This window comes from Hemitrygon akajei, chromosome 5 (assembly GCF_048418815.1).
Source record: "Hemitrygon akajei chromosome 5, sHemAka1.3, whole genome shotgun sequence".
NCBI classification, from domain to species: domain Eukaryota; kingdom Metazoa; phylum Chordata; class Chondrichthyes; order Myliobatiformes; family Dasyatidae; genus Hemitrygon; species Hemitrygon akajei.
This window is the reverse complement of record NC_133128.1, coordinates 41,165,625-41,180,365: the sequence shown is the minus strand read 5'-3', so window position 1 is coordinate 41,180,365 and position 14,741 is coordinate 41,165,625. Positions and strand designations below refer to the sequence as shown.

The 14,741-nt window shown below is 45.5% G+C and overlaps 2 protein-coding genes across 3 annotated transcripts in view; one reads left to right on the top strand and one right to left on the bottom strand.

Moving 5' to 3' along the window:
* LOC140727677 (protein maelstrom homolog) overlaps positions 1–6,630 on the bottom strand; it is a 124,476-nt gene extending 117,846 nt beyond the window's left edge. Inside the window, exon 1 of the mRNA XM_073045320.1 lies at positions 6,515–6,630. Within this exon, the coding sequence (XP_072901421.1) occupies positions 6,515–6,532 (18 nt within the window). The 5' untranslated portion in view covers positions 6,533–6,630. The remainder of the gene's footprint in view (positions 1–6,514) is intronic.
* LOC140727676 (immunoglobulin-like domain-containing receptor 2) overlaps positions 1–14,741 on the top strand; it is a 141,109-nt gene that overhangs the window by 47,783 nt on the left and 78,585 nt on the right. The gene's annotated exons all lie outside the window — the stretch shown is intronic.

Below are 14,741 nucleotides of genomic sequence, written 5' to 3'. Positions count from 1 at the left end.
GCACCGGAGATGGTGGTTGTGCTGGTTCCGGCCTAACTGGAGGTGTCAGCACACTAGGCGTCAGTGATCCCTCACGCGTGTGCGAGGCGCCCGGTATATACGCGTATGAGACGCCCAGTATAGGAGTGTCATGAGGAGTCTGTGTAGGGCTCGGTGTGCGTGGTGTCACCTCGGGTACAGGGTTCATAGTTACCGTGGAGTGTTTGGGGTAGTGGTCTGCTGCTCCTGCGGGCGCCGGGTTGTGGACGGAGACCGTGTCCTCCCGCCCATCAGGTAAGACCACGTAAGCATACTGGGGGTTCGCATGTAGAAGGTGAACCCTCTCGACCAGCCGGGAGTATTTATTGCTCCTCACATGTTTCCGGAGCAGCACTGGCCCTGGGGACGTCAGCCAAGCCGGTAGGGTGGTCCCAGTGACAGACTTCCTGGGAAAAGAGAATAGGTGCTTGTGAGGGGTGGCATTGGTGGACGTACATAACAGGGAGTGGATAGAGTGGAGTGCCTCAGGGAGGACCTCCTGCCATCGAGAGACCGGCGACCCTTTTGACTTAAGGGCTAAAAGTGTGGCCTTCCACACTGTGGCATTCTCCCTCTCCACCTGTCCATTTCCCTGGGGATTATAACTCGTGGTCCGACTAGTAGCAATGCCCCTAGCCAGCAGGTACTGGAGCAGCTCGTCACTCATAAAGGAGGACCCTCTATCACTGTGGATATAGCAGGGATATCCGAACAGAGTGAAGAGCTGGCGCAGGGCTTTTATGACGGACGTGGCAGTGGTGTCGGGGCAGGGGATGGCAAAGGGGAACCGCGAGTACTCGTCGATAATATTGAGAAAGTAGACATTGCGATCGGTGGAGGGAAGGGGGCCCTTAAAGTCAACACTCAGTTGCTCAAAGGGGCGGGTGGCCTTGATAAGTTGTGCCTTTTCAGGACGGTAGAAGTGCGGTTTGCACTCAGCGCAGACTTGGCAGTCCCTGGTCATCGTCCTGATGTCCTCAAGGGAGTAAGGCAGGTTCCGGGCTTTCATGAAATGGTAAAATCGGGTGACCCCCGGGTGGCAAAGATCTGCATGGAGGGCGTATAGCTGGTCGAGCTGTGCACTGGCACATGCTCCCCGGGATAGGGCATCAGGGGGCTCATTGAGCCTTCCAGGCCGGTACAGGATATCATAGTTGTAGGTGGAGAGTTCTATTCTCCACCGCAAAATTTTATCATTTTTGATTTTGCCCCGCTGTTGGTTGCTGAACATGAACGCAACTGAGCGCTGGTCGGTCAGCACGGTGAACCTTTTGCCGGCGAGATAGTGCCTCCAGTGCCTAATAGCTTCCACTATGGCCTGGGCTTCTTTTTCCACCGCGGAGTGCCGAATTTCAGAGCCCTGAAGGGTATGAGAAAAGAATGCTACTGGCCTGCCTGCCTGATTGAGGGTAGCAGCAAGCGCGAAATTGGAGGCGTCACTCTCTACTTGGAAGGGAATGGTCTCGTCCACCGCATGCATCGTTGCTTTGGCAATGTCCCCTTTAATGCGGCTGAAGGCCGCGCGGGCCTCGGCAGAGAGGGGAAGAGTGGTAGACTTGACCAGGGGGCGGGCCTTGTCTGCGTAATGAGGGACTCATTGGGCGTAATAGGAAAAAAAAACCCAGGCACCGTCTGAGGGCTTTGAGAGTGGTGGGAAGAGGGAGCTCTAACAGGGGGCGCATACGGTCGGGATCAGGGCCAATGACCCCGTTTTCCACGACATACCCAAGGATAGCGAGTCGGGTGGTTCCGAACACACACTTGTCCCTATTATAAATAAGGTTCAGGGCTTCGGCCACTTGGAAAAATCATTGGAGGTTGGCGTTGTGATCCGGCCAGTCATGACCACAGATGGTGATGTTATCCAGATAGGGAAATGTGGCCTTCAGTTGGCACTGGTCCAACATCCGGTCCATTTCCCTCTGGAAGACCGAGACACCATTTGTGACACCGAATGGGACACGCAGGAAGTGATAGCGTCTGCCGCCCGCCTCGAAGGCGGTGTAGGGGCGGTCCTCTGGGCGGATGGGGAGCTGGTGATAAGCGGATTTCAGATCTATTGTCGAGTACACCTTGTACTGAGCTATCTGGTTGACCATATCCGCGATGCGGGGTAGGGGGTACGCGTCAAGCTGCGTGAACCTATTGATGGTTTGACTATAGTCCACGACCATCCTATTTTTCTGCCCGGTCTGAACAACAACCACCTGGGCCCTCCAAGGGCTTGTGCTTGGCTCAATAATCCCCTCCCTGAGCAGCCGCTGCACCTCTGACTGAATGAAGGCCCTGTCCCCCGCGCTGTACCTCCTGCTTTTAGTTGCCACAGGTTTACAGTCGGGGGTCAGGTTGGCGAGCAGCGGTGGGGGAGGGATCTTGAGGGTAGAGAGGCTGCAAGTGGTGTCAGTAGCACAGCTGTCGGCATGGTGCTGGGTGGGATGTGTGGGTCGGTGTGTGTATGTGGCCAGTAGCGGGGTATATGGCAAGGTCCCACAAAACTGAGGATTCCTGACAGTGAGTGGTGGGAGGGGCCTGTCATATGCCATAGTCACACTTTCGAGGTGGCTCTGGAAGTCCAGCCCCAATAGCACAGGCGCACACAGTTGAGGCATGACCAGTAGCGCAAAGTTCCGATATTCTGTGCCCTGCACCACCAATGTCGCTACACAACCCACCCGGATGTCTGTGGAATACGACCCAGAAGCCAAGGTGACCCTCTGGCTTACCGGCCGTGACACGAGTCCGCAGCGTTGCACTGTGTCCGGGTCAATAAAACTCTTAGTGCTGCCCGTGTCAAACAGGCAGCTAGTCCTGTGCCCCTCCACCAGGATGTCCATCATTGACCTTGCAAGCTGGTGTGGGGCGCTTTGGTCGAGGGTTACAGAGGCCAGAGTTGAACTGCCGTCTTGGTGCTCGGTAAGCACCAGTGGGTAGGGGGCGGGGCATGTTGGCGCCGACAAAGATGGCCGCCTCCATCCGGGCATGCAAGATGGCAGCCCCCATGCCTTGCACGCGGCAGGTAGGCAAGATGGCGGCCCCCATGCCTCACACGCAGCGCTGCCCGACCCCGCTCGTGGTTTAGACTTACAGACCTTGGCGAAATGGCCCTTCTTCCCGCAGCTGGAACAGGTCGCTTCTCGGGCCGGGCAGCATTTTCGGGGGTGCTTTTCGAGTCCGCAGAAGTAACACTGCGCGGGCTTGCGACTGGCAGTAGCTGTGGTTGGGTTCGGGGAGTTCGTGGAATCGCGACTGGCAGTGGCTTTGGTGAATTCACTCACGGGAACCAGCAGCGGTGGGGTCTGAGGTGTCCACGGAACCGGCGGGGGATCGCGCGGCTGGACAGCATCAGTGTTGTGCAGAGCAGCCTCCAGCGTGTCGGCCGTCTCGATTGCTGAGCGTAAGGTAAGATCGGCATTTTCCAGCAGCCGCTGGCGCACATACACTGACCTGATTCCTGTAACAAAGGCGGCTTGTACGAGGAGCTCCGCATGCTGTTCCGCCGTGAGTGTTTTGCAATCACAAGTCCGCACGAGTGTCTGTAGGGCTCGGAGAAACTCGGCGCTCGACTCTCCAGGCCGCTGTCATCGCGTAGCTAAGCAATGTCTTGCATAGACGGTGTTCACCGGCCGCAGGTACTGTCTTTTGAGGGCGTCCAGTGCCCCTTCGTAGGTCGGCAGGCCTCTGATAAGTGAGTAAACTTTCGGGGTGACCCTCGAGAGGAGAATTCTGTGCATAACAGCGGGTTCAGTTGCACTAACCTCCTCCAAGTATGATTGGAAGCATGCAAGCCAGAGTTCAAAGGCAAGAGCTGCTTCAAGGGCTTGGGGGTCCAAATCCAATCTTTCCGTACGTAAAATGCTTTCCATGTTTTAAAACTTCCAGTCAATAAAATTGATGCACCATCAATAACTCTCTCTGAGACGTGAAGTTGAGATATCGGCTTTTATTGACTGGAAGAAAGAACAAGCAGTAGTTGACCACCATACTACATCCTGGAGAATGAGGGCTGGGCTCAGACCTCAATTGCCTTTATACCGGGGTCTGTGGGAGGAGCCACAGGAGCAGTCAGCAGGGGGCGTGTCCAGACAGGTATATGTAGTTCACCACAGTCATAAAGAGTGGGCTCCTAGGAAGAGTGCCCAATGTTGGAACTGGGTATCAATCATTACTGGAATTCCTTTCCTAAGGTTGAAAGTGGACACTAGGGGCTGGTGGTCTGTCACTAGTGTAAACTTTTGTCCATAAAGGTATTGGTGGAACTTCTTTATTCCCCATACTAGACGATGGGCCTCTCGGTCGATCTGTGTGTAATTGTGTTCCGCACTTATCAGTGACCTTGAAGCAAATGTAATCAGACATTCAGATCCATCTTCCATAGTGTGTGACAATGTCATAAGGGGATGCATTGCATGCCAGTCTGATGGGCAGAGATGGGTCATAATGGGTGAACAGATGTTATTTGTCTCTTTGTTTCCTTGAATGCTCTTTCACATCTTTCTGATCATTCCCACTTTGCCCCTGTCCATACAGTGCATTCAAAGGGTACAGCACTGTAGCAATGTTTGGGAGAAACCGGTGGTAGTAGTTTACAAGACCCAAGTATGACCTGAGTTGTGACACGTTTTCTGGTTTGGGTGCCTGTAGCACTGCTTCAGTCTTCTCTTGTGCCTTGTATAAGGCATGATTGTCAATGACATGTCCACAATATGAAATTTCATTCTTGAAAAACTCTCATTACTCTCTCCTTGCGCACAGACCATACTCATTGAGCCTGGTAAACACTTTACTGAGGTTCTGGAGGTGCTCTTCATCATTCTTGCCAGTCACAATGATGTCATCAAGGTAACATTTTGTTCCTAAGGTACCTTGGAGCACTTGGTCCATTGCTCTTTGCCAAATTGCTGGAGCAGATGTGACACCAAAAGCGAGACCATTTTACTGGAACAGTCCCTTGTGAGTGTTGATTGTGAAGAACTTCCTGCCTGACTCCTCAATCTCCATTTGCAGGTAGCCTTGTGAGAAGTCAGTCTTTGAAAACTTCTCCCCACCTGCTAAAGATGCAAAAATATCTTTTATTCATGGCAGGGGATACTGCACAATACACAGCACAGGGTTGATGCTCACTTTGAAATCCTCACATGCGCAAACGGCTCCAGTCTTCCCTTTCTTGATCACTGGGAGAATGGGCATGGCCCAGTCACTCCACTCAACCTTTGAGAGAATTCCAGATGCCTCCAAGCTCTCAAGTTCAGCATTCACCTTAGGACATACTATGTAGGGTACTAGACATGCTTTATGAAATCTTGGTGTTGCTGCTTCATCCAGTTCAATTCTGGCCTTCATGCCTTTGAGTTTACAAATCCCCCTCTCAAAACACCTTCTCAGTAGCATTAAGCAGCTGTGCCGGTCTCTGGTTAGTGCTACCATTTGGGCTGCATTTGTCTGTTGATGCCACACTGAGAGCTTTGAGTGCCAGCCTAGTTGGATTTTTCTCAACCATTCATGTCTGAAAAGTGCTGGCCCTCCACTTTTCAACACATAAAGCTCTAACTGCTGTGATTGGCCTCCATATGTCACAGTCACTTTCATTTTGCCTTTGGGAGACACCTTTTCTCCTGTGTAGGTCTTTAGCATCACTGAGGTCTCCTCTAATGGTATTTGGAAGTCTGTTATAGTCAGCCTGTGAAATTATAGACAAAGTTGACCCGGTACCCAGCTCCATTTTCAGTTTTGTGTTTGGAACTTTTCACTCGGTGTGGTTTTTCTCTTTGGACATGCTTTTTATCTGCCTTGCACTCTCTGTGTCCTCATCTGACACTTCCTTCATACTTATTCTTTGAACCAAGTCATTTGCCACATCAATAACATTTTTGGCTTTTTGCACCATTCGGGGGCATTTTGTGCATTTCATATTCTAAACTCCCTTTCTGTAGTTCTGCTGCATCCTTTGCTGCAGTGTCTAATGCTATTGCAATCGTCAATGCCTGTTCTAAGGTTAGGTCTCTTTATGACAGTAGCCTCTTCTGAGTGCTTTGACTATGCATGCCACATACAAGCCTGTCCCTGAATGCACCAGGAAGTCCGTCTCTAAAATCACAGTACTGGGAAATTTTGCACAGTTCTGCAATGTATTCAGAAATGCTTTCATCCTTTGGTTCCTATTGTAAAATCTGAATCTCCCAGCTATGACCAGGGGTTTTAGGGCTCAAGTGAATTGTAACAATTTTGTCAAACGTCTTGCTTGCTGGCTTTTCAAGGGTTACTAGGTCATGTAAGAGACTGTACGTTCTAGCACCCATTAAGCTAGAAGCGTGGGAGCTGTCTTTTGCTCATCCACGTTGTTCCCCTTACAATACAGTTCAACCTTTTTGATATACGATTCCCAGCCTTCATTAGTACTACCAAATTTGTCAACATTCCTGACTAAAGAGATCACCTCATTATTTTCACTTTAACTTTGTTAGTTGTGTCTTCCGCAGTGTACTATGCAGTTACTCACGTATCCCTTTGTTAGCATCCATGACGGCCTTCTCTGTACTGTTGCTGTCTCATCCCGTAACTGTCCATGCAGTTCCTGATATTTTCTGACATTCAGGCCTCACTTGTCGCCAATTTGTTGTGCAACTACGTATCAATTAAATAAAAGCACGCACACGGGAGATGGCTTTAACTGGTGAATTCACATGGCAGTGAGAAAGAGAGAGCAATGCGCATGCATCGACAATAGATCAATGTGCATGCGCAGACAGCAGATCAAAATGTAGTGCTAAGGGGAGTCATTGCTCTCAAAGAAACAGATCCATACATTACAAAAATAATAATGTTCTCAATTTGTTATGCATTATTTAGGTTTAATATTCTTCACATGTCTTAAGTTTAATGACATAATTTGAATTATTTTTATTATGGATTAAGTAAAGTTTTAATGGAAGAATCTTCCAGTATTACTCTCATAAAGTCATTGGGAATCAAATACAATCTAATTTAATTGCAAAGCAAAGCACAGTAAATGATGAAGATCTGAAATAAGAACCGAAAAAAGTTTAGAGGTACTTAGCAGGCCAAGCAACATCTGTGAAAAGAGAAACTATCAACATTTCAGATTGTTGACCATTTTCCTTAGAAATTTTCCAGTGGCTTTTAACATACATTCATACAACATTTGCACAGTGCTCGGGATGTTATTCTTAGATTGCAGTGTATTCAAAAGATGAAAACTTTATCAAGAGAGGACTAGAATCTGTATCTGGACTTAAAAATAGACATTAAACTGATAATACTAAATACTTATGGAAATTCTATGGTGTTTGAAAATATTTTAACTTAACTTCTAGGATTAAAGACACTGTTATCCTGCTGACAAGAATAGTTTAATAGCAATGAATCTTTGTTCTTAGGCATTTTTAAATGGAATTTCAAAGAGGACTTGAGAAAGGATGCAAATTTAAACAAATCTCCCAGAATCATTAAGTGAATTCGCTCCCAGCCCTCAGTGCTGAGCAGTCTTCTGTAAAATTGCCTGCATTTGAAAGTAAAAACGGTCCCTGACCAAAGATAAGATAGGCTCTTAGCTGGAGGGTAAAATGTTATTGAAGAAAATGGAAGCAGAATTCTGCTGATGAAGAGAAGATCCACTTGATTCTGACAAATACTTCGATCAGGGTTGCCCACAGAAAGATTACAAGTAAAAAACTTTAAATTATGGTACACTTCACTGGGTTAACCTATTTATTTTTTGACTGAAATAACTATTTTACTTTCCCTGCTTCTCCCATATCTGCTTGCTGCAGACAGCACCCTGCCAAGTCTTTCCAGCTGGGTGACTTGGATCTCCTGCCTGTCATTGCATGTATCTCTGAGATCAGAATGCAGAGGTTCTGGGTCTAATCAGTAACTGGACTAAAACAACTTCTGTCCTTTTGAATAATGCTTTTAAATTAAGTCAACCAATGAAATAGTATAGGTATTAAATGTAATTAAAAATTCACACATTCACAGTGAATGGAATAAATACATCTAAGTGGAAATCACATTGTTCACTAACTTTTATCGGTAACAGCATGCCAGTTTAAGATTGCTATGCTCTTGGACTTTATGAGATCATTTGCAGTCTCCATATTTAGTTTGAACCTGAGCTGAATTCCATTAGATAAAATTTCTCATTACAAATGCTGCTTTTCATTCATAATCTGATTTCTCTCACCACTGCCTTTCTGTTACAGTTGTTTTAAACCTGAAGCTTGTGGATGTGCCTTTCTTACCCCAGTTTTCATCTCAGTGGCTTCTCATTGACTCCTAACATTTTGCACTCCACACTGTTGATTCAAGTTAACTTCTAAAAGAAGTTGATGTGGATATTTCATTTACTGTTACAGTAATTTATTGCATACTGACCTCCCATTCTCTTAGTCATCCTGCAATTCAAGGGGAACGTCCACTAATCTGACCTCTTCAGGGAGCAATTAGTTTCTGCAGAAAACTTCAAATCTGCAAAATCTCCTTTAGCACTTTGTACACACTCCCTGCAAACATTTGCAACTTTAAACACTTATGGGAACCAGGAAATCTCCAGTGAAACCAAATCAATATCAGGTGAGATCATCCAGCAGTTTAGTAATTCACTCCTGATTCTCCTTTAAGTAGTGCTGCTCCTCAGGTCTGCACATGCACTGGAGATGCCACTTTGAGTTACCAAAAACCAAGTGACACTAATCCAATTTTAATGCCTGAAATTTAAATTAAAAAATAATATTTTCTCTGTGGAGAATCTGATCACAGATGTTCAATATAAAATAGTCATTAAGAGAGCAAGACGAAAAATTAGAAGAAAAAAATCAGCAAGTTATTATTGGGCTGAGGCAATAATTGAAGTTAGAACCATTGAATCCTAAAAAAAAAGAATATGGATTAGCAATTGAAACAAAGAATTGTGTAAAGCCATAGGAGCTGAGATTAGTTTGAATAACATTGGTAAGAAGCAGCACAAAATCGTGATTCTTCTGAATATCAGCAGTGAGATTATTGAAACACAGTGCACTGATTTGATTTTAAAAACAGTAATGTGCCATGGATGATCTAGGATTGTTTGCTGACATAATAAGTTCAGTTGGGAGTGGTTCATTATTGAAATGTGCTCTATCCTGGATCATCAGCAAAACAATGTTTTTTAAAAAAAAAAGCACTTTCTCCTCTGAGAATTTTAACAACACATGCCCTATGTGTTGTTATGCTCCATGTTCTAAACCCTATGCTTCTCACAGAAATCAGGATTATATCTATTCCCACCCAGTCGCTTGTAAAAATGCTATCACCTTCTCTCAATTCCTCTGTCTCTGCTGCATCTGCTCTCAGAATTAGGCTTTTCATTCCTGAACTAATGAGATTTCCTCTTCCTTCAAAGAAAGGGGTTTCCCTTCTCCACCATCAATGCTGCCCTCCCCCGCATCTCTTTCATTTTGTGCACAGCTGCCCTCACCCCATCCACCTGCCACCCCACCAGGGACAGGATTCCTCTTGTCCTCACCTACCATCCAACCAGCCTCCACATCCAGCATATAATTCTCCGTAACTTCTGCCATCTCCAAAGGGATCCCACCACTAAGCACATCTTTCTCTCTTCCCCCACTTTCCATTTTCCACAGGGATTGCTTTCTACATGACCCCCATGTCCACTTGTCGCTCCCCACTGATCTCCTCCTGGCACATCCTTGCAAACAGAACAAGTGCTACACCTGCCCCCTACACCTTCTCCCTCAGTAACATTCAGGGCCCTAAGCAGTCCTTCCAGGTGAGGCAACACTTCACCGGTGAGTCTGCTTGAGTCATCTACTGTATCTGATGATACCGGTGTGGCCTTCTATACACTGGTGAGACCCGACATAGATTGGGAGACTACTTCGCTGAGCACCTAACATGTGTCTGCCAGAACAAGTGGGATCTCCCTGTGTCTACCCATTTCAATTCCATTTCCCATTCCCATTCCCACATGTCAGTCTATGGCTGCCTCTTCTGCGACAAAGTCACACCTTGTATTCAATCTGGGTAGCCTCCAACCTGATGGCATGTACATTTTCTCGAACTTCTGGTAAATACTGCCCCCCCATCACCTTTTCCCATTCTATTTTTCCCTCTCACCTTCGCTCCTTACCTGCCCATTACCTCCTTCTGGTGCTCCTCCACCTTCCCTTTCTTTTATGGCCTTCTATCCTCTCATACCAGAATCCCCCTTCTCCTGCCCTTTATCTCTTTCACCAATCAACTTCCCAGCTTTTTACCCTTACCCCTCTCTCAGTCACCTGCTACCTTGTACTTCTTCCTTCCCTCTCCCACCTTCTTTGACCATTTTTTTTCCAGTCCAGATGAAGAGTCTCAACCCAATTGCTCTTTTCTATAGATGCTGCCTGGCCTGCTGAGTTCCTCCAGCATTTGTGTGCATTGCTTTGATTTCCAGAATCTGCAGATTTTATCTTGTTTGCAATCTTTCCTTATAACTCAAGTCCTCCGGACCGGGTAACATCCTTGTAAATTTTCTCGGTACTCTTTCAGCCTTGATTAAATCTTTCCTGTAGGTAGATGACCAAAACTGTACACAATATTCCAAATTAGGCCTCACCATGTCTATAAACTTCAACATGACATCCCATCTTCTGTACTCAGTACATTGATTTATGAAGGCCAATGAGCCAAAAGCTTTCTTTGTGACCCCATCTACCTATGACATCACCTTCATCGAATTATGGACCTGTTTTCCAAGGTCCCTTTGTTCCCCCACACTCCTCAGTGCCCTACCCTTCACTGTGTAAAACCTACCCTGGTTGGTCCTACCAAAGTGCAAAACCTCACACTTGTCTTCATTAAATTCCATCTGCAATTTTTCAGCCCATTTCTCTAGCTGATGCAGATCCCTCTGCAAGCCATGATAACTTTCCTCACTGTCCGCTGCACCCCTAATCTTGGTGTCATCTGCAAATTTGCTGTGCCAGTTAACCACAGTATTATCCAGATCATTGATACAGATGACCAACAACAAAGCACCCAACACCATATCCCTGCAGCACACCTGTGGTGAACTACATATACCTGTCTGGACACGCTCCCCCGCTGACTGCTCCTGTGGCTCCTCCCACTGACTGTGGCTCCTCCCACAGACCCCGGTATAAAGGCGATTGGGACCTGAGCCCTGCCTCTCAGTCTCCAGGATGTAGCATGGTGGTCAATTGCTGCTTGTTCTTTCTTCCAGTCAATAAAACCCGATATCTCGCCTCACGTCTCAGAGAGTTATTGATGGTGCATCAACACCACTAGTCACAGGCCTCTAGTCAGAGAGGCAACCCTCTACTACCACTCTCTGGCTTCTCCCACAAAACCAATGTCTAATCCAATTTACTACCTCATCCTGAATGACGAGCATCTGAACCTTCTTGACCAGCTTCCCTTGCGGGACCTTGTCAAATGCCTTACTAACGTCCACGTAGACAACATCCACTGCCTTGCCTTCATCCACTTTACTTGAAAAACTCACTGAGATTGGGTAGACATGACCTACCATTCATGAAGCCATGCTGACTATCCTTAATCAGTCCATGTCTAACCAAATACTCGTATATCTGTTCCCTTAGAATATCTTCCAATAACTTGCCCACAACTGATGTCACTCACTAGCTGATAATCTCTTGGTTTCTGTTTAGAGCCTTTTTTAAACATTGTATATCCTGTAGCGAAGGATGTTTTGAATATCTCTGCTGGAGCCCCAGCAATTTCTGCACTTACCTCCTGTTGGGGCCAAGGGAACACCTTTTCAGGCCCTGGGGATTTGACCACCGTGATTTTTTTGGCACAGGCTACTGAACACCACCTCCTCTGTAATCTGTATGGGGTTCATGAAGTTGATGCTATTCTGCCTCACTACTATAGACTCTGTATTTATCTCCTGAGTAAGAAAAGATGCAAAGAATGCATTTAAGATCCTCAGCATCTGTTTTGGTTCCACACAGGGATTACCATTCTGGTCTTTCCAAAGGACCTATTTTGTAGCTTGCAATCCTTTTGCTCTGAACATATCTGTAAAATCCCTTACGATTATCCTTCACTGTGTCTGCTGGAGAAACTTCATGCCACCTTTTGTCCTTCCTCATTTCTTTCTTTGATAAGTGTTCTCTTGTATTTCTTGCACTCCGTAAGCACCTCATTCATTCCTACTTACCTACACCTGCTATGCACTTTTTTTTCTCATAACTGGGGCCTCAAAATCTCTTGAAAATCAAAGTTCCCCACTTGTTATCTTTACCTTTTATTCTGACAGGCTTTGTATTCTGTAATACACAAGCTTTGTATTCTCGAAATTTCAGTTTTGAAGGTCTTCTCACTTTCCGAGTACACCTTGCCAGATAATTTCTGATACCATCAAAATTGGCCTTTCTCCAATTTAGAATCTTAATCTACGGACTAGACCTATCTTTCCAGATATTTACTTTAAAACTAATGGCATTTTGGATACTGGATGCAAAGTGTTCCCCTACACAAGCTTTGGACACTTCACCGTCTCATTTTCTAATAGCAGATCCAGTATCGCATGTTCTCTCTTTGGGACTTTGACTTACTGATGAAGGAAACTTTCCCAAACACATTTGACTAATGCTATCCCATCTAGTCCTTTTACAGTATGGGACTCCCAGTCAATCTGTGGAAGGTTTAAAATCGCCTACTATAACAACCTTATGTTTCTTGCAACAGTCTACAATCTCTTTACAAATTTGGTCCTCTAAATCCCTAGTACTGTTGGGTTGTCTGCAATATAGCCCCACTAACCTGGTCATATCTTTCTTATTTCTCAGTTCCACCCATAATGCCTCATTAGTTGAGTTCTCCTGTCTGTCTTGACAGCACAGCCGCGATATTTTCCCTGACTAGTAACGCCAACCCTTCTCCTTTAATCCTTCCCACTCTGTCATGTCTGGAACAACAGAACCCTGGAATATTGAGCTGCCAGTTCTGCCCCTCCTGCAAGCAAGTCTCACTAGTGGCTACAATGTCATATTTCCAGGTGTTGATCCATACCCTGAGCTCATCCACCTTTCCTACAATACTACTTGCATTGGAATATATGCAGTTCAGGACACTAGTCACACGATACTCAACCTTTTGATTCCTGACTTTGTCTTATCATTTTGAGGAGATGGATAACTCAGGAAGACATAGACAATATCTGAGTGAATGTCTCCATGTAATATGACATGAGAGGAAACCAACCACCTGGGTGAACTGAATGGCAGGAAGAACACATTCCACCCATAGAGCACTGGAGGTGAGGACTGAATCTACATTTCTGGATCTTTGAGACAATAGCTTTACTAGTTCTGTCATCTACCATCCTAATGTTTGTTTAAAGTCACAAGGTTGACCAGCTGCGGTGCTACAAGGCACTGTTAAACACTCTTGGCAACAGATTTCCATTAAATCACTTGTGAAGCTGTGGTTGAGCAAATGGGGAAGTTGAAATTTCAACAGTTGCATTGGATAAGGACATTTCCAGTAAATAGTAGGAAATAACAAGAGCTTTCAGGTGGTAGAGACAGATTCTGAGCTTATGGATATTGCTGCATTTGGAAATTGGCTTGGGAATGCAAATAGTAATTTGATGCTAAGGCATTCTTTGAGAAACTCAGAGTGCATTTTAGAAATGTTGTTCCCTTCTTTGGTATGTCCCATTCATTCCCATTCCTGCTGATGTAAACATTGAGTGCAACTTCTGCTGAGTGACGTGCTGCTTGAACAGACAGGGGTTTCCTGTGTTATGGATGACCAGGCTACTGAAATCCAGCTCCATGCAAATTATCCCATACAATTCTAACCCATACTTCAAAACAGTAATAATGATACATATTTCATGGTATTTATTAATGCCTGAATATTCTATTAATTATGGATAGTATTGGGGTGACATTTTGATGAAATGTAAGAATTATAAGTGTATGCAGAACAATACAATAGGTTACTATAGAAAGAGATTTCTGACTTAGAGAAATTGGCTTGAAGATAGTTCTCAGAAACAAAACCAGTAATTTTTATCCTTGCATTCTACTGCTGCAAAACAACATTGATAATAAATCTGATGCTGAAGTTGGTAAATTGGTTTATTATTGTCACATGGACCAAAGTACAGTGGAAAAATTTGTCTTGCATAACGTCCATACAGATCAATTCATTACAACAGTGCATTGAAGTATACCATCATCCCTACAAAACTAATCATTAAGCTCCAAGACCTTGGCCTCAATACTTGTGCAATTGGATTCTCAATTTCCTCACTTGCAGACACCAGTCAGTTTGCATTGGCAACAACGTCTCCTTCACAATCTTCATCAGCACAAGTGCAACACAAGGCTGTGTGCTTAAACCCCTTCCCTACTCACTTTACATTTGTGACTGTATGGCTAAGCACAGTTCCAATGCCATATTCAAGTTCACAGACAACACCACCGTCATTAGCCAAATCAAAAGCGGTGATGAATCAGCATATAGGAGGGAGATTGGAAAATATGGCTGAGTGGTGCCACAATAACATCCTCTTACTCAGTGTCAGCAGGTCCAAGGAGCTGATTATTGACTTCAGGGGAAGGAAATCAGAGGACCATGAGACAGTCTTCACCAGGGGATCGGAGGTGAAGAGGGTCAGTAACTTCAAATTCCTTGGTGTTATAATTTCAGAGGACCAATCCTGGGCCCAG